Raw genomic sequence first — 20,716 nt, forward strand, 5'->3', positions numbered from 1 at the left:
GCCATCTTCAAAATCTCTTTCTTGCAAAATCGCATTGCAAATTTTATGGCATAAGATCATAAACAATTTACTTCCTGTAAAAGAAGGCTTATCAGATTCAAATATCATATAATGTCAATTTAGTAAAACTTAATCTTCTTATTCATCAAATGTGATCAACGTCGATTCCACAACGATTCAATTATATAGTTCTCAAGTTGATGAAACTTACTAAATACAAGAAAACCAACAAATTACAAATTGATAAAAAAAAAAAAAAAAAAAAAAAAAGGTGAAGCCACACGGTCTTAAAACAACAATCACACACGCGAACGAAAATTCTTCTACCCACCCAAGTGGGGGGTCACCTGATTGACGTGTCAGACATCCAGCCACTCTCACGCGACTAACTCATGTGAGCCGTCGATCAAGTCGTTAGTCTAATATGGCCGTCATCGTCAGAAATCAAAGCCACAGTTGGGATGGTAGAGATTCAGTCATGGTAGTAACGGAGGGGAATTAAACACCATTGAAAACCCAGATCCATGTTGGTTACTTGGTACCAATACCAGATTATGGAGTTGTTTTAGAGGAGGTCAAAGAATGTCAATCTGGGTATCCTATCTCAGGGGAAACAAGTTTCCCAAACAGTTGTATTTAAATATGACGGAAATATTTGCGTATGTTTCTGGGTTGTTTATGTTTGTGGGGATGATTGTAATACCCACTTGTCAGTATGGATTGAATTTGAAATAATGCTCTCATCTATAAAAGCAATAATGGTTCTGTTGCAACTTTGATAAATGATACTGATTATTGGTTTGTGTTGGTATGGTGGAAATTAATCTTGTACACTTTGAATTCATTGATGACATTGGTAATGTTGTGACTTGAGGATTCTTACATCTCAAAAGTTAGCACTTAGCAGTAGGTATCAAATCAAGTTTGCAGTGTGAAATTCTTCTATTAGTGTATTAGCATCTCTCTCCTCTAATTCTTTCTCTCCTCCATGGGACTTGAGAGTTAGATGGCAAAACTGCCTGAAGAACATTCAGCAAATGCAATTTCGTAGCACTCATATCTTTAGGGAAGGGAATGCAGCAGCAGATAAGATGGCAAACTTAGGTGTTTCAAAACACTCATTTACTTAGTATCCTAGCCCTCCTGCAGAGCTTCACAGGTACTTGCAGGCTGATTTTTTGGGACTCCCAAATTATCGCTTCACAGGTTGCTGAGATGATTATGTTGGCCTGTCGTTTTTGCCCTCACCCTCTCAGAGGCTTTTCTTCCCAGAAAGTTGTGCGCAAAGTTAGCTTCATAAGCTTCTACATGCTGGTGCAGGGGAATTCCTGGCATATTTCGAGAGCCAATTTTTCACTTATGTGGCTGATTTTTTTCTTCTTTTAGATTTGTTCATGAGGGGGAAGTTCTTCTCTTTCGTTGTTTTTTTGTTTCTCTCTTGGACGATGTATTTTTCTTCTTTATTATTAATAAATTGAGTTGGGGGACGGGCGGTGGGTTCCCAGAGTGGGGCAGACCCTTCACCTTCGGGTTTGAGGGTGGGACAAGTGCCCCGCATTGTCTGTCTCCGAGGAACTAATATCGCCTAATCCCTTTCTCCTTAAAAAAAAAAAAAATAAAAATAAAAAAAAAAAAATAAAAAAAAAAAAAAGTATTGAAGACCATCAAAAACCCAAATCTGGGAGAACGATCGACGGAGGTGGAAGGGCGACGATCTTAGGACTCATAAACAGATTTGGAGGATTCTCCATATCCGATGTGGGCTCGAATTACTTGCCGATCTTGATTACTGCATCGTGCTCGCTGGCAAAAATGAGTTGCTGCATTTACAGAGTGTTTGGTCTTCGTTCAAAGACTAACAGCGCGTGTATTCACGTGCTGTTAAAAGACTAAGGTGAGTGCTCACCTGGGTGGGCAGAAGAAGCTCCGTCACACACGTCACGTTTAAGTTATAAATGAAACATGTCTTTTTTCAAACTCCAACATTATGGGTTCAGGTCTCAAACAAATGCAGTACGTACGGTGCACACCAACACTGCTAATTCATTCTGAATCACCTCTGGTGGCCCCATGCTCTTTTTACAACTCTTCAAATCCACACCTTGATTATCTCACCTAACAGAAACGAAATAAGATATTAAGAATGGTGAAGTTTAGGAAATGTGGACTCTGTTCTAAGTCAGATGAGAGTAATTAGTTGAAATTTGAAGATTGGTGGTCAGAGTAGACCAGCAGTAAAGTAAGAATACAAGATGCTCAGTCAAATGCAGTTACAGTGAGAAATAATTTGTTTTTCCGACCATGTATACTTCATTGTACTAAAAAAATTGAGCATATATGAGAGATTCAAGAAATTGACGGATAGAATGTATTAAATCTAAGACAAATAATAAAGAGCTTACGGGATAAGAAGTGCAAACAATTTATGAAAATTAAGCATCAATGTGGAACAGGTAATTTGTTACCTAATCATCGATATTATCGACACCTTCATCATCAGTCATCGAGTTCAATATCTGGGACATGTTTGATCTTGGACCAATCCTCTCCTGTTTCACTTTTGCATCTCTTTATCAATTCAGGACACCCGCTAATCATCAGTTTCCTCAAGGCAGTGAGGCTATGCATCCCTTGCGGCAAAGCAGACAATTTGGGGCAGTCCTCAATCACCAGTTGCTCCAACAAGGTGAGATTTTGCAACCACTTTGGAAGTGCCGTGAGATTATCACAGTCTCCGATTGCCATGCTCTGTAAAGTGTTTGCAGACTCTTGAAGCCAATTGGGCAAAGCCTCAAAATCTGAACTACCTTAGATAAATAATGATCGAAGACCTTTGATACCTTCTCCCGACCTCATTAACTCAAGCTTCTTACAATCCAAGATCACCAGAGTATGTAATGCAGTCAAGTTCTTCATGTTAAGTGGCAAGGACTCCAGATTTCCACAGTAACCAATCCACAGTTGACGAAGGTTAGTGAGGTATTCGATCTCTTCGCCCAGAGATTTCAGATTCGCACAATTCCCAATGAATAAAGATTGAAGTAAGGTGAGGCGTCTAAATACTCCTTTCGGAAAATACATCTGCTGTGTAGTTATAAACAAATATCTGAGATTGATCAAGTTCCCTATGCCTTTGGGTAACTTCTCAAGTGCCTCACAACCGACAAGGCTTAAGGACTGCAAATTCAAGAGCTTGCAAATGGAACTGGGAAGCTGTTTTATCTTTGTATTTCCATCCAGGTTGAGATATCTTAAATGAATCAAGTTACCAATGGAACTTGGTAGCTCCTCAAGAGTAGAACCACGCACATCTAGCGCACGCAGATACTTGAATCTCAAGATGCATGTCTTTAGAAAATATTGATTGGAGATCCCAGCTTCATTATCTAGATTTAGAATGGTCCGAAGTTTCTGTGATTGGAGAATAAATGCTGGGACTTGTGCCTCTTCTCCGGACAAGTCTTTTTTCGATATTGACACGTGTCGTACTTTTTCAAAAGCACTGGAGGGACGAAAATTAATTGTGGAGAACTCTACCTGTGCCACTGATATTGCCAAGTCGTGCACTAAATCATGGATTTTGAACTTCACAGTAGTCTTCGCATCAAAATTATCAAGTTGAAACAAAGACTTAGAACAAAGCTGCCTTATATAGTCTAGGCCCATCTCGTCAAAATCTTCATTTTCTCTTGAGGACTTGAATAAGCCTTGTGCCATCCATAATTGGACTATTTCTTCACTATCAAATTCATAATCCTTGGGGTAAAGTGAACAAAAGGCAAAACAAGGCTTCAAGTGAGGTGGCAGTGCATTGTAGCTCAACTTTAGTGCAGCCATAATGTTGTTGTTTTCTGACATTCTCCATATTTCATCATCTCTTACTTGTAACCAGTGATGTCGCTCTCTTTTCGAGAGAAGCAGACTCCCTAGCGTAGCTAGTGCTAAGGGAACCCCTCCACACTTCTTCACAATGTCCTCTCCAATTTTTATCAATTGTTGATAGCGTGGCTCCTCTCCTTCATTAAATGCACTTTTTTTAAACAAAGTCATGGAATCCTCATGAGAAAGACTTTTAAATGATGCATGTGTATAGGGTGCACAAATGAAGCTACTGATTCATTGCGTGTTGTTACGATGATTTTACTCCCTTTGGCTCCAACATCTAACACAATTTTTAACTCACTCCATTTTTGATGTGTAACTCCTGTTGGCCCTTTATCCCATACATCGTCCAACACTAACAAAAACTTTTTATCTCTCAAAATATCTTGCAACCCCCTTTTCATAAGATCCAAACTTTCACCGGCACATTCTTGTTTAGTTGCAGCAATAATGCCACGAACTAATGTATGGATATCAAAGTTCTCTGAGACACATACCCACATTCTCATATCAAATGTGTTCTCTACCCTAGCATCATTATACACCGATTTAGCAAGTGTAGTTTTTCCCAACCCTCCTAACCCGAAGATGGAAATGACTGAAATATTATCGACACTGGAGGAACTGGTGTCATCAAAGAGAAGGATAATTTTTTCCTTATCACCATCTCTTCCAACAACATGACCTACCAGTAAAGAGTCTGTCTCCCTTTTATTATCATGCGCCCTTTGAGGCGCACCACAATCATCAACTACTTCAGCAACTTGAATGAGAGAAAACTTTGTCTTTTCAGCATCAATCTCATCTAGTCTTTCTCTAATCTCTTTGATTTTATGACCCATTTTGAAGTTAAACACGACTGGATTCCAACGGGAGAAGAATTGGTGTACCTTTGCTTTGACACTCCGGTGGTCGTTGGTGAGCACTTCGAGTCGGAGCTTTCGGAACTCAAATTCGTCGAGTACATCCTCAGCATCGTTGCAAACATCTTTGAGGTTTCCTAGCCAATGAGTGATGAGGGGGTTCTGCATTTGCTTCCTCTCTGCATCCTGGAGTACAAGTTTGATGGCTAACAAGGTCTTATTGAGCTTCTTGAGCTCAAGTTGGGCACCCCAAGCCAAGCAAACTTCTTGGGCAGCATAGGAGGCTAGCCTAACCAAGACTGTCTCAGCAATGCCAGAGGCAAACTCCATGGTGATTGGAAGGAAGAAAGAGAGTTATTTCGAAGGATCAAGGAAATAGAATTGTGTTTATGGGTCAGAGTAAAGGCATGCGTTCTTTGGTGCTAGAAACCACTCTATTGTGAATATGGCATTGTATAGAAACTTCGCTAGCAGTGCTCAAGCATAATATATAGGAAGAAACTCTTTCAATTATTAAAAAAGAGACGGATAGAGGGAGAGAAAATAAGATAAAAGACGCGCACTAAATCGCGTGATTGACAATAATTGAGAAAAACGGTGAAAAGAAGATATATAATAGTTGCGCGATTGCTGTTATACTCGTCAAATGAAAGTGTTAAAGTTAACATCTTGAGTGCTTGACAACTGGTGATCTGTTTTAATCATGGTCGGGGTCATATTCAGGCATATAATATATTATCATTATCCTCAACTTGCCCCTATCTAAAGTCATTCATCTGACATTAAATTAACTATTAAATTCTTGAACAAAGGTGATGATCAATAATTAGGTGACAACAACCATTAACAACTTCATATGAGTCCAATTTTGTAGAGCCAACCACCTCGGCAAAGGATGTGTTCTTTGGTGCTATAAACCAATGTACTGTGAATGTTAATCAAAAAAAAAAAAAAACCAATGTACTGTGAATGTGCATTTTACATAGAAATTTGGTTTGCATATGCTTAAGCCTAATAATAGGAAGAAAGTCAAAGACTGGGGATGTGAACACCTTATTTTTGACTATAAACAAGGCTCCACGAGCGACTAAACTCCTATTATTTTTGGTTGGCTTCAGTCCGCTGGAAAATGATATATATCATTACATATGTATTTTGAGTTGGACATCTAAGTTGATTTATTGTACAGAAGCATCTCCTTGTGATGTCTTTCTCTAATCTCCTTTTGTCGACTTGTAATGTGTATGCATGTGTCTATGAATTTTCCACGGATTAAGGCGGCTATGTTTCCACGACCATTTGGTGAGTCTTCTTGTGTGTATACACACACACACGCTACATATTCAAATGAACCGGTGCCAGTTAAGTTAAGTTCTCTTTAAATTAATTTTCATTATTTCTAAGGGCTCTAATTATTCTCCAAGATAGATATTGATTAATGTATTATTATTATTTTTTAATAATTAAATCCATGTGTACGTGAACTAGCTAGTTGGAGCTTTATCATGATCCTTGGATGCGAGGAGATTCCAATTTAGGTGCTAGAAAAACCCTTTCAAATATCCATTTTTTCCCACTTGGTGAAATAACATCATCACAATGACTCAATGAGCTAGCTAGTTAACATTCAATCATTTTTTATTTTTCCATTTCACAGCTTACAAATGAAAGGCTTGATCGGAAACTAGGAAGCTTTGCAGTGTTCTTTCTAAGCATTTGACATGGTCCAAAAACATTGAAAATGAGACGGATAGAGGGAGAGAGACAATAATTGCATAAAACAATTAATGGAAGAGAGACGTGTATATATATATATATATAGAACGAGAGCCACAATAAATGAGAAAAATAGTGAAAAGAAGATAATGATTGAGCGATTCCTGTTGCACTTATCCAATTGACGATTAACAACTTCATACGAGTTAAATTTTGTGGAGCCATGCAACCATTGCTGAAACTTCTTGGAAATTTTGTTGCAGGTGACCAATATGAACCGGTGTGAATAGAATCTTAGACTTGAAGACTGATGCATCTGGGATTATTATGGGCCTGATATTCATGTGGGCTTTGGACTGGTTTCGGCCTAGTCTAGTACACCTGTTTATTGGATGGTCCCTTTCATAGTGTGTTATATGGACCGGATTACCCCGTTTTCTATGTTCATTCCATGAATGCAAAAATCCTGTTTGGTTTCTGGTTTCTAGTTCTGTACAATGGCCTGGTTTCAAACGAAAAGAAAAGGCTCAGTTCTGAATATTGGGCCTTGGGCTTGGGGTGTCCCTATTTTATTTTTATTTTTTTATTTATTACTTTTTTTTTTTTGGGGAAAATAGGGCGTCCCTATGATTGTTGCTTGAGTAGCCTAAACAAACGAACACAGATTAGCTAGCTTAAAGCATTTGTCCCTAGAGTGATCTAATGCATGTAAGTGGAGTTTGAGTTTCTGAAGTTTTGGGGAAGTGAAACATTAGATGACATTGTATAATTGTTAAGCAATTATACCGAGTTCATTTCATTCATAACTTCCAAAATGGAATTGTGCACATTGCATATGTGGGCTGGTAGTAGAAAGCTTGTGATTGTTCAATTGGGCTTGGAGTAGGTCAGTCCTGACATAGGAGTTAAACCAAGAAAGATGGAGATCCATTTGGGGTTAAACTTATACTTGCAGATTTTGGTTTGGCACCAGTATTTGGGAGTCCAGATCGCAGGTTCATTCGAAGCATACCTTGTAATGATGCTGATCCATTTCGAGTTAGGTCTCATTAGGTGTCATTTTATTCCCTTTACTGAAGCAAGCTTATTAAGTATTGTGCTATTAAATTTTGTTTCTTTAAGTGCAAGCACGTTAAAGCTCTTGAGCCATATGAATAGGTCTTTGCTCGATGGTATAGAGCACCTGAGCTGTTATTTGGCACCAAACAATATGGACCTGGTGTGGATGTTTGTGCTGCAGCTTGTATATTCTCTGAGTTTCTCCTACAACAACCATTTCTGCAGGTAAAAAATATTCATAATTAATTAGTAATGAAACTCTGTTTCCATGGTTTACTATTTTCCATTAGGCATGATTTTGCACTACATACTTGGACTTCTATAAAATATCTTTATTCTCCGTTCGACTCTTGGTCACTTTGCTTTCGTGTTCGTGCTGATTCATCCATGGCTTATATTTTCAAAAGTTTTGCAATGATTAAGTACTTGTTTCTAGCTGTTTGTGCTGGTGCATGTATGGCTTATCATTTCATCTGAGAGAAAAACTGAAAATATTTTTGTTCAATTTTATGTCCAAAAAAAAAATCCTCTTTTGAGTTTATACTTTATTAGTTTACTGAAACAGCCTAACAGCCAATTTAGTCTCAGTTTTGAAATCATTGGTTTTATAAACACTTGTCTCCCATTTCTTCTATATGTTTATTTGATGAAATGAAATATGATTCCTTTATCAAAGAAACGAATTGCTCAATTTTTTGATCCATAAAACTGATGATTGTCAACTAAAAGAAAATATAAAGATGTGGTTAGCAAAAGTAATCAAACAAACTGATTATGTTCTGATGAAACTCTATTGGCAAATTTTTCTCTTGAAGGCCTTTACGCACGAACAATTTACCACCAATAGTGTGACGTTTTTAATTTTATTTTTAGAGGATTTTAAAATATAATCGACATATTTAATCTCTCAACAAAAATGCGTCGGCAAAGTGTTAATTTTATTTTCTTTAGTTTCTCGAAGATCAGGGATGAAACTTGTTCTTGTTGTCTAACAGTTGTGGAAATTCTCTGAACGTTCACTTACCAAAAACAGAAAGGTTTTGACCACCAGTAAACCAGGTAGGGAAGTGGCATTGACGAATATCATAGCGCGCGTTGGGACTACCAGTCAACCTCACCCGCCAGCCTCCATATATAACCAACTTTACAGTTGCCACTCTCTCTCTCTCTAAAAAAACCCAGCAAAATGTAGAGAGAGAAAGCTCAGAGCAAAACCCAAAAACCAATCAATCATGGTGTCCTCCTCTCAGAACAATAACAAAACCCTCCATTCCCTCCTTGCCACAAAGCTCACCAAGCTCACAATCCCACCCTCCTCCTCTTCTCCGCCTCAAGACTTCGACTTTAACGACGTCTTCGGCCCCCCGACCGCCTCCAACGACGGCGGCGCGTCCACGTCATACTCGCCTTCGTTACTCGTCATCCACAACCGCTCCCACTCCTTCGTCGGCCCCTCCCCGCGCTTCACTCCCACCTCTTCCTCCTCCCTCCTCCCCTTCACCGCCGCCGACTCCGACTCCGAGGAAGACGAAAACGACGCCGTTTCCGAAACCGTGAAAGATGAGGAATCGGCGGTTCGGAAGTTCGGGCCTTGGGATTTCGAGATTCTTAGAGTCGTCGGCAAGGGCGCGTTCGGGAAGGTGTTTCAGGTGAGGAAGAAGAGCAGTGATGGCGATGAAGATGGTGATGGGCTTTATGCCATGAAGGTCATGAGGAAGGAGACTGTTATCAAGAAGAACCATGTGGATTACATGAAGGCTGAGAGGGATATCCTCACCAAAGTTGTGCACCCTTTTATTGTTCAGCTCCGCTACTCTTTTCAGGTACCCAATTTTGGTGTGATTGTGGATTTTATTGTGTCATTCTATGAATGAATGGTGGTAATTCTTGTGCTGGGTTTGCAGACTAAGTGTAAGCTGTACTTGATCATGGATTTCATGAATGGAGGGCATTTGTTCTATCATTTGTACCGGCAGGGGATATTCAGGTGAATATATGAAGAGATTTTGTAGTGGCTGTGTGTATGTTTACAGTGTTTTTTTGATTGCGGGTTTTCGGGTGTTTTGTTGAGTAGTGAGGATCAGGCGAGGTTTTATACTGCTGAGATAGTGTCTGCTGTTTCACATCTTCACAAATGCGGGATTGTGCATCGGGACCTTAAGCCGGAAAATGTGCTCATGGATGCTGATGGGCATGTAATGGCTATGATTATTCACTTGCTTCTGTTGTAGGAACATGCATAGAAGTTGTTGTATAGTTTTTCTTGCTGGATGTTTATGTGACCTGAAACTGATACTTTTGATACAGGTGATGCTGACGGATTTTGGACTAGCAAAGGAAATTGATGAAGATAGCAGATCGAATTCAATGTGTGGAACCACCGAATACATGGCTCCTGAAATTCTGCTGTCTAAAGGCCACAACAAAGATGCTGATTGGTGGAGCATTGGTATACTTTTGTATGAGATGCTAAGTGGTCAGGTAAACCGTAGGCTTAACCAAAGAAAATTGTAATTTCAAATTTGGAATGGTCCTCGTGGAATTCATTAGTAAGCAATGTTGATATTTAAATATTTTGATTAAAGCAATTCATATGACTAATTATTCTTTCAATAGTGTGTTTATTGATAAATACTGAAGAAGCTTGGGAACTCTACCTATCCAAAGGGCCTCTCCTTTTGTTCTTGTTCTTCTAAGATGTGACTTGGTAAAACGTGTTTAACAACTGACATAGTTAGTACCCTGCTAATATACGAGTCCTAGTTAAATTTATGGTCTGCATGTTGCCAACAGTCTTAGCCTGCATTCTAAAGTTCCTAGCTTTTTACCTGCCACAACGAAAATTTGTGTGTTCTCCTGGAAAATATAATAATAGACGACACAGTAAACGAAATCATTCGGTTATATGGATTTATGGTTTCATGGGTACTTATCTTGACAAAAGTTTGACATGTTTTACTATTTTTTCTCTCTCTGAACTCTGTGTTCCTATTTTTTGCTGATTATCTCTGTCTTATGTATATTGTTTAAACAAATTTTTTTTCCCCCCTTTCTGCAGCCACCATTTACGCATGCAAATAGAAAGAAACTTCAGGAGAGAATCATCAGAGAGAAAGTTAAACTTCCACCTTACCTTACCACTGAAGCTCACTCTTTGCTCAAAGGAGTCAGTACATGCTTCCCTGATCTTCTCCTTCCTAATCTTTTTCATTTTGTTGAATGAACCGCTAGAAACAATGGAAAACTTCTCTTTATTTTTGCAGTTGCTACAAAAGGAACCATCCCAAAGGTTAGGCAGTGGCCCCAGTGGAGGTGATAATGTCAAAAGTCATAAATGGTTTAAAACAATCAACTGGAAGAAGTTGGAGGCCAGAGAACTGCTCCCAAAGTTCAAGCCAGATGTGACTGGAAAAGAATGCACGGCCAATTTTGACCGGTGCTGGACAACAATGCCTCTAGATGACTCACCAGCTCCTACACCAACAGCGGGTGAGCATTTTCAGGGATATACTTATGTGGCACCTAACACTTGGCTTTCATCTGTATAAAATGAAGGCTACTGCTAGAAAGGAACGAATTGGGAAATTAAGATAACAAAAAGCTAAATGCAGAAAAGATGATTTAAATCATGGCCCCTTCCAAATTGACTTGCGTGTAAGTTTTGACTTGAGTATATGTTTAACAGCTTCAGTCATATACATTTTATTGATTTATTCTACTCTTATTGATGAATAAATTCATGTTTTAAGTCATATACATTTTATGGATTTATTCTACTCTTATTGATGAATAAATTCATGTATTAAGCTATGTGCTTATGTCATTTCTGGTTCTGCTTTACCCTGATTAAGAAGCTACAATGTAATACATCCTTTTCAGTTCATCTTCAGTTTTAGGCTTGAAAGTTACACCTGTTCTAGTTAGTAGCAAACAAATTAGAACTGATATACTCAAACTTTGTATTATGTAAGATGAAGACTCAAATGTGCCGGCCTTTTATCTCTTTTGATTGTTGATGAGGTCCTTATTCTAGAAATGGTGTATGGTTCATTGAAGTTATAATTAGATTCATAAGATATATCTGTGGATTCATGTGAAAACTTACTGATTCATTGGATCGATGGTATCTGTGAATCTGTGATCTAACAAAATATTCCAATTTCCTAGAAGTTTATGTTTTCCATTCTCAAATTTCTTGTTAGCCTTGTTATCACCGGTAAGACGTATATGCAAATTCTATTGAAAAACATAAATGATAGTTTCCTTTTCATAACACAGCCATCTTCAAAATCTCCTGCTTGCAAAATCGCATTGCAAATTTTATGGCATAAGATCAGAAACAATTTACTTCCTGTGAAAGAGGCTTATCAGATTCAAATATCATATAATGCCAATTTAGTACAACTTGAATTTTCTTATTTCCTCAAATGTGATCACCTTCGATTCCAAAACGATTCAATTATCTAATTCTGACTTCTGAAGTTGATGAAACTTACTATATACAAGAAAACCAACAAATTACAAATTTTAAAAAAGATGAAGTCATACAAACAGTCACTCGGTCTTAAAACAACAATTACACGCAATGAAACATGTCTTATTTCAAACTCCAACATTATGAGTTCGGGTCCCAAACAAATGCAGTACAGTGCGCAGCTACACTTGTAATTCATTCTGAATCACCTCCGGTGACGGCATGCTCTTTTTACAACTCTTCAAATCCACAACTTGATTATATCACCTAACAGAAAAACGAAATAAGACATTAAGAAGGGTGAAGTTTAGGAAATGTGGACTCTGTTCTAAATGAGAAATTTGGATTCCCAATCTTTTGGTCAGAGTAGACGAGTAGTAAAGTGAGAATACAAGATGCTCAATCAAATGCAGTTACGGCGAGAAATAATTTGTTTTCGATCATGTATACTTAATTAATTGTACTAAAAGATTGAGCATATCAGAGAGAGTAAATCAAGAAACTGACGGATAGAATGTATTAAATCTAATACAAATAATAAAGAGCTTATGAGACAAAGAACTGCAAACAATTTATGATAAGCATCACAGTAAGTGGAACAAACAATTTGTTACCTAATCATCGATATCATCGGCACCTTCATCCTCAGAGTCATCAAATATAATTTCTGGGACATGCTTGATCTTGGACCAATCCTCTCCTGTTTCCCTTTGGCATCTTTTTCTCAATTCAGGACACCCAGCAATGCTCAATTCTCTCAAGGCAGTGAGGCAATGCATCCCTTGCGGCAAAGCAGACAATTTGGGGCAATTCCAAATCCTCAGTTGCTCCAGCGATGTGAGGTTTTGCAACCAAATCCTCTGATTATCATGCTCTGTAAAGTGTCTGCAGAATCTTGAATCCAATTGGGCAAAGCCTTCAAATCTGATTGGCCGACTAGGAAGGATCTGAGACCATTGATGCCTTCTCCCGACCTCATTAACTCAAGCTTCTTACAATTGGCGATCACCAAAGTATGTAACGCAGTCAAGTTCTGGCAAGGACTCCAGATTTCCACAGTTCAAAATCTCCAGTTGACGAAGGTTAGTGAGGTACTCGATCTCTTCGCCCAGAGATTTCAGATTCGCACAACTCCCAATCAATAAGGATTGAAGTACAGTGAGGCGTCTAAATACTCCTTTCGGAAAATACATCTGCTGTGTAGTTATATCCAAAAATCTAAGGTTGATCAGGTTCCCTATGCCTTTGGGTAACTCCTCAAGTGCATCACAACGGTCAAGGCTTAAGAACTGCAAATTCAAGAGCTTGCAAATGGAACTAGTGATAGCTAAATTTATAAGCTATTGATTTTCCTTATTCACACTTAAGATTGTCAATTGTAGCAAGGGTAAACAAGGGTCTTTCCCGCAGAGGACTAAGGTTATAACTACTCAAAACAATGTCACAAAAGTGACCACTGTTCCTAGCGAACAGCAATCGAAAACCTAATCTAAACTACTCAGAAAATTACGAAAATTTACAGAGATACACTAGACACACAGGGCGTCTTGCACACAAAATTTGGTATTATTCGGAATTGATTTACTATTCTAAACAAATACGAAAATATAGAGTACAGAAGCTGAAAATAACAAAAACTGGTTTTAAGATGGTTTGAAAACAATATGATGAAGATAGTTAGGGAAGATGCATCCACCCCGGACAATCACACACAAGATAATTTGTTCAATCCTAATTCAATTAATCTAGATGAAGATGCTCAGGTTGGCTCGGTACGCTTGAACACAACCTATTACCCTTTCTTACTTCGTACGCTAGGCAGGAAGTGCTCTACACCTAGACTATTCCCAAGCAATGCAACCTAAAGGTACGCTTATTAGATTAAACATGCAGAGATCATTAAGGTCTAAAAGAGTTTGAGACATCACTAGGCATCGCAATAAACTTAGCGCCTTGCTAAACCTAGGACTTAGTTTACTTGATAGTGAAAACTAACAATTGCTTCTCTAGAAGGTTTGAGGAATCCAACTATTGATCCAGGCATCAAACAATCAAAGCGGTAGAACCCTAACATGCATACTAAGCGTGCACTCAAAGCATACAAGCAAGAATTCATCAATGGAAAAGCAGTAAACAAAAGTCTCATCTTGAATTAAAAGAAAATAAAATCAAAGGTCAAATCATCTTGTAGTTCATGTCTAGGGGCTTCAAGCAGCCCCCTAACTAATAAAAACTAGTTAAACATAGAAGAAACAAAACAAACTAAAGAAGGGGAGGCAGAGAGAGCGAGAGCTGCTGCAGAATCATCTCCTTTTATATGGTTAGAGGTTGCCTCCATCTTTCTTGTTGTGTAGGAAATCCAAAACTTAAAAGAATTAGGGTTAGCGTGCTTAGGTGGAGTTTTCCTATTGGCTCTTGAACTTGATGACTCATTCCAACCATTCACATCATGCCATTTGTCTATATTGAGCTGATATATGAAGCACAAACTCGTCCTCGGGCTTTTCGGTGTGATTTGGGCTTCGAAACATAAATTCCCGTCCAACCTCAGATTCACGCGCAGCCTGACCTTCTTGTACTAAATCAGCCATAACTTCTTCTAGAAAAATGATATTGACAAGCCGTAAAAAGATCTGGAAACTAGACATCTGGAGCTTTCCATCAATATAAAGATCATCCTCTGGATCGTTCTGAGCTGGTCTCAGTGCTCTGTCGAAGTTAACTGATCTGCACAGGCAGATTTCCCGATTTTGCATTTCAATCCCTCTTTTACTTCTTTTCTCCTTCTTTACTCCAAGATACCTATAAAACAAATAAACAACGTAAATAACTAGAAAATACACTAAACTAACAAAGAAAGTATAGAGATTAACGCTATTAATATCACATAATTATGCTCCTATCAAATACCCCCACACTTAAGCTTTGCTAGTCCCTAGCAAACAGAGAACTAACTAGACAAAAGACACGGACCTAATGTCTTCCAAACATCTCAGAGAACTTATAATGCCCACAAGTATGGTCAACAAAATTCACACACTCACATGTCAGAATTGATAACCTCACTTAAAAGCTAATTTATTTTGATAACCATAGTGCTAAAGTTATAATACATGGGCAATCAAACTAGTGCAACAAAGGAGAACCAACTTATTCATGTGTCAAACAAGCGTCAACTCAATTTCTCACAAATATGCTCTCAATTTCTTTTCACTCATGATTTTCTGACTTGATGTATAAGCATATATTTCACTCAAGTTATATGTGAGAGGAATGATATAATAAGACAAACAAATAGCTCACATATGATAACAAGAAAGAAAGGCTTTTTCTGAAATTTTTTTTTTTTTACATATGATCCCACGATTGGAACGCCAAAACTCGGACGAAAGGCCAGTGACACCATATGCTCACCCCTCCACACAAGTCTCCACAAATCGAATGCACAACTTCAAAGATCAAAAAGGTCTTTATTCAAGGTTATAATGGGGCCAAGGGTTAAGGTTAAACGAAAGAAAGGATAGGAAATTCAAAGATCCTAAAGAACCTAGTGGAGCACTAGAAGAACACAAGAGATAAAAGAATCTTGAAACTCTTCAAGGTAATCAATCTTCGAACATGAAGCAAAGAATTTTTTTTTTTTTTTCCAAGGCCAGATGTCATCTTTTTGGGCCTTTGCTTCATTATAACCTCAACAGATACAACATGAATGTATCAAATCCAAGGAAGTATTTTGCTTTTCGATTCTTTTGATTTTTCTTTTCAAGCATTCTTTCTCTTTCTTTTTCTTTTTTGGCTATCACATATTTTTTTCTCTGTTTTTTTTTTCAACAGCCATAAACACATACTTTTTTTTTTTTTTCCTTGGATCGATGTACAATGAACTCCCCCACACTTGCTTACAAAAGTACCTTGAACATAAGTACATCTCTCAAAATATTTGCTCCACTACTTCCTTAGGATAGGGTAAGGATATATCTATACTAAGCTTAGGGTTAAGGAATTCATGGGTGATGAAACAAAAAGGCTTAATGTAGGCTCAAGGGGGTTAACTAGGGGATTGCACATCTTGTGTGCATAAAAGGGACACAGGTTAATTTGGCTATGGTGGTAATCCTAGTGCCTTTATCCCTTCCCATCCATCATGCAATTCAACCATACGCTTCAAGAGGTTTTGGGGCAAGTTCTAGCATTTGTCCTTATAAAATATGCAAGTCGAATCCGAATCTCAACCAAGATGAATAAAAGATGAGATCATGCAAAATCCTCGTCAAGAAAATAAGATGATTCTATACTAAGCACTCAGAAAAGAAATAGCACATATACAGGCTCAAAAGCTCACAAGGGTTTAAATCAAGTTTAACCTGTCATAGCATGCATCCATCAATTCTCAAGTGTTACATTAATCCAACCATCAATGTATATAAATCAAGCACAATAATCATCAAAATCTATTAACAATTATTTGAAATCAAGAATCCAACACGTGCCTGCAATCCTTTTGTGACCAAAATATAAATCCGAAAGTTCATGCTCATCATAGAGTTGGAAGACTCCTAAGACTCAAAGAAAAATAAAACCTAAAACTAGACTCTTTTTTTTTTTTATTTTTTTTTTTTTTTAAGAGAAATTTAAACAAAAGAATGACTCAAAAACAAATTGACAAATTTGTATTTCCCTCCCCCACACTTAAACTAGACATTGTCCTCAATGTATGGCAATATAACGCACAATGCACCAGGTAAGCATAGAGAAAGAAAATCCAAAAGAGGGCAAGTAGGAAGATAAGAAAGGTTATAGAAAAGCTCCCCCTTGTAGACCTCCAGCTGCTCACGACCTTTGGAGAGGACTGAAATTAGACACCATCTGCAAGGCACAAGGCCTTGACTTCCACAATGGAAGCTCCGTGCTATATGGACTCCAAAAGGTCGCAAATTTGCGCAGGTCCCTGTTTTGCTGGACTGACCTTTCGGTACTCAAAGTGGAACTGGGAACGCAGCAGAACTCCGAATCCAGTTCTGTAAAATCGTACAGAAACTAGACTCAGAGAGCTTTCTATGCATATATGGCACGTCTCCTGGTTCCATCGGAGCTAAAAACGGCAGCCGTTCAAAGTGAACTGATCCGCGAGGCAGAAAAACTGTTTTGCTCAAAAGTGATTTTCCTCAAACTTTCCTCAACTATATGACCTGCACACAAATCAAAAGCATAAAAACGAACAAATATGAAGCAAAGATTGAGAAGAAAAGGAATAAAGAGAGCGTCTCTTATGATTAGAAGTTTTGAATGCCGCAATCTTCTTCCTCCATTAATTGGGTTGCCTCCCAAGAAGCGCTTGGTTTAACGTCTTCAGCCTGACATAGCAACTCTTCATCAAGAGTAATCAGGAGGTTTAGGTCTTGGTGCCACCAAATGCTTTACTCTCTTTAGCGACGTTTCATGGTCTCTTGACAGCAACTTGGGTATCTTAGGAGCAATGGAAAGATATGATTTGATGCTCTTCTTTTTCTTTCTCTTCTTCCATTGTCTCCTTCTCTTCTTAAATCCACCAAGCATGGATAGAAGGATCTCCTCATTAGATTTCAGATGCTCACAGATCACCATCTCCACATGATCGACAAAGGCAAGAGCGCTGTGGAGAGAAGGAACATGCGTAGAGATTGAATGTGGCAAGGAATAATCAGGTGGTCTACCAGGTGCTAGAAGTAGAGGCCTAAATGTAGGAGCTTTGATGGTCTCCTTCTCTAAGCAATCACCTATGTCATCCTTGTAATTTTCTTGAACCTCATGATGTATTGTGATTGCTTCCGGCATGTGGAACGCATTGTCATTAAACTCAATTTGAAGTTCCTCATTGAAAGAATCCTCATCATCACTATATGCACAAGCTTCAAGCTCGGTTGTGTATCGTACTGCATAATCCTCACAAGTCACGACCTTGAGTTTCTCTTCATGGGACTCATCCAAATCCAAGCTTTCATCCTCATCAAATATTAATTCAAGTGGTGCATCATGAGGTTGAAGCAAGGTTGTAGCTGTAGGGGGCTCCCATAGAGTTGTCATAGGTGTAGGAGGGTGCTCTTGCGGTACCATGGTCTCTAAAATCTCATCAACTGCCGGCCAATCATCATCCTCATTCGTGGAAACTTCTTGACTTGGTTCTTGCTCCTTTGGCTCTTGACTCAAGCATGCCAAAATTGTCTCCACATGTTGCCCAATGTTCTCAACAGATTCGTTAATATTCTGCCTACAAGTTTTCATGTCTTGGATACAAGAATCCACAATCTGGGAAAAGGAAGAAACATTCTGCGAAAAGGAAGAAACATTTTTAGTCATAGAAGTAACTAAATCTTCAAGAGAGTCACCTTGAGGTGTTGGCGATTGATAATCATGGTATGATAATGAAGAAGCTTCAAAATCATTAAAGGATCCTTGTTGGATATTTGAGTAGCCATTCCACTCAAAGTATGGAGGATAATTCCATGCCGGATTATATGGAGGTGCATATTGATCATTCCAATGCCCTTGGTTCGCTTGATATCCTCCAAACATGCTACTTTGATCAAAGTAACTTTGATATTGCATGTTTGGACATGTCTCCGTTGAATGCCCAACCAGGGAGCATATGGAACATGCTTCATAATCTCGATGCCACATCTGAAACAAAGAAAATAAAAAAAAAAAAAAAAAATTAGTAAGATACAAAAACAATCAAAAACAGAAAACAAAAACACAAGTAATTAGAACACAATAGTCCCCGGCGACACGGCGCCAAAAATTGATAGCTAAATTTATAAGCTATTGATTTTCCTTATTCACACTTAAGATTGTCAATTGTAGCAAGGGTAAACAAGGGTCTTTCCCGCAGAGGACTAAGGTTATAACTACTCAAAACAATGTCACAAAAGTGACCACTGTTCCTAGCGAACAGCAATCGAAAACCTAATCTAAACTACTCAGAAAATTACGAAAATTTACAGAGATACACTAGACACACAGGGCGTCTTGCACACAAAATTTGGTATTATTCGGAATTGATTTACTATTCTAAACAAATACGAAAATATAGAGTACAGAAGCTGAAAATAACAAAAACTGGTTTTAAGATGGTTTGAAAACAATATGATGAAGATAGTTAGGGAAGATGCATCCACCCCGGACAATCACACACAAGATAATTTGTTCAATCCTAATTCAATTAATCTAGATGAAGATGCTCAGGTTGGCTCGGTACGCTTGAACACAACCTATTACCCTTTCTTACTTCGTACGCTAGGCAGGAAGTGCTCTACACCTAGACTATTCCCAAGCAATGCAACCTAAAGGTACGCTTATTAGATTAAACATGCAGAGATCATTAAGGTCTAAAAGAGTTTGAGACATCACTAGGCATCGCAATAAACTTAGCGCCTTGCTAAACCTAGGACTTAGTTTACTTGATAGTGAAAACTAACAATTGCTTCTCTAGAAGGTTTGAGGAATCCAACTATTGATCCAGGCATCAAACAATCAAAGCGGTAGAACCCTAACATGCATACTAAGCGTGCACTCAAAGCATACAAGCAAGAATTCATCAATGGAAAAGCAGTAAACAAAAGTCTCATCTTGAATTAAAAGAAAATAAAATCAAAGGTCAAATCATCTTGTAGTTCATGTCTAGGGGCTTCAAGCAGCCCCCTAACTAATAAAAACTAGTTAAACATAGAAGAAACAAAACAAACTAAAGAAGGGGAGGCAGAGAGAGCGAGAGCTGCTGCAGAATCATCTCCTTTTATATGGTTAGAGGTTGCCTCCATCTTTCTTGTTGTGTAGGAAATCCAAAACTTAAAAGAATTAGGGTTAGCGTGCTTAGGTGGAGTTTTCCTATTGGCTCTTGAACTTGATGACTCATTCCAACCATTCACATCATGCCATTTGTCTATATTGAGCTGATATATGAAGCACAAACTCGTCCTCGGGCTTTTCGGTGTGATTTGGGCTTCGAAACATAAATTCCCGTCCAACCTCAGATTCACGCGCAGCCTGACCTTCTTGTACTAAATCAGCCATAACTTCTTCTAGAAAAATGATATTGACAAGCCGTAAAAAGATCTGGAAACTAGACATCTGGAGCTTTCCATCAATATAAAGATCATCCTCTGGATCGTTCTGAGCTGGTCTCAGTGCTCTGTCGAAGTTAACTGATCTGCACAGGCAGATTTCCCGATTTTGCATTTCAATCCCTCTTTTACTTCTTTTCTCCTTCTTTACTCCAAGATACCTATAAAACAAATAAACAACGTAAATAACTAGAAAATACACTAAACTAACAAAGAAAGTATAGAGATTAACGCTATTAATATCACATAATTATGCTCCTATCAACTAGGAAGCTGTTTTATCTTCTTATTAGAATCCAGCTTGAGATATCTTAAATGAATCAAGTTACCAATGGAACTTGGTAGCCCCTCAAGAGTAGAACGACACACATCTAGCGCACGTAGATACTTGAATCTCAAGATGCATGTCTTTAGAAAATATTGATTGGAGATCCCAACATCAGTATCTAGATTTAGAATGGTCCGTAGTTTCTCCGACCGGAGAATGAATGTCGGGACTCCTGCCTCTTCCCCAGACAAGTCTTTTTTTGATATTGACACGTGCCGGACTTTTTCAAAAGCATTAGAGGGACGAAAATTAATTGTGGAGTACTCTACCCCTGCCACTGATGTTGCTAAGTTGT

At 38.3% G+C, this 20,716-nt stretch overlaps 3 protein-coding genes across 3 annotated transcripts; 1 reads left to right on the forward strand and 2 right to left on the reverse strand.

Moving 5' to 3' along the window:
* Positions 1–2,496: 2,496 nt before the first annotated feature.
* LOC133745083 (disease resistance protein RGA2-like) lies at positions 2,497–4,050 on the reverse strand. The gene is made up of 2 exons (XM_062173076.1): positions 2,841–4,050; positions 2,497–2,798 (listed from the first exon to the last, which is right to left on the reverse strand). Exons 1-2 carry the CDS (start codon positions 4,048–4,050, stop codon positions 2,497–2,499), a joined length of 1,512 nt encoding a protein of 503 aa, XP_062029060.1.
* Positions 4,047–5,075, reverse strand: LOC133745084 (putative disease resistance protein RGA4). The gene has a single exon (XM_062173077.1). It carries the CDS (start codon positions 5,073–5,075, stop codon positions 4,047–4,049), a length of 1,029 nt encoding a protein of 342 aa, XP_062029061.1.
* Positions 5,076–8,672: 3,597 nt separating this feature from the next.
* Positions 8,673–11,523, forward strand: LOC133745499 (serine/threonine-protein kinase AtPK2/AtPK19-like). Its single transcript, XM_062173582.1, has 6 exons — positions 8,673–9,343; positions 9,425–9,507; positions 9,595–9,715; positions 9,828–10,001; positions 10,579–10,686; positions 10,784–11,523. Exons 1-6 carry the CDS (start codon positions 8,753–8,755, stop codon positions 11,066–11,068), a joined length of 1,362 nt encoding a protein of 453 aa, XP_062029566.1. The 5' UTR covers positions 8,673–8,752; the 3' UTR covers positions 11,069–11,523.
* The last annotated feature ends 9,193 nt before the right edge of the window (positions 11,524–20,716 follow it).

This window comes from Rosa rugosa, chromosome 4 (genome assembly GCF_958449725.1).
Source record: "Rosa rugosa chromosome 4, drRosRugo1.1, whole genome shotgun sequence".
Classification (NCBI taxonomy): domain Eukaryota; kingdom Viridiplantae; phylum Streptophyta; class Magnoliopsida; order Rosales; family Rosaceae; genus Rosa; species Rosa rugosa.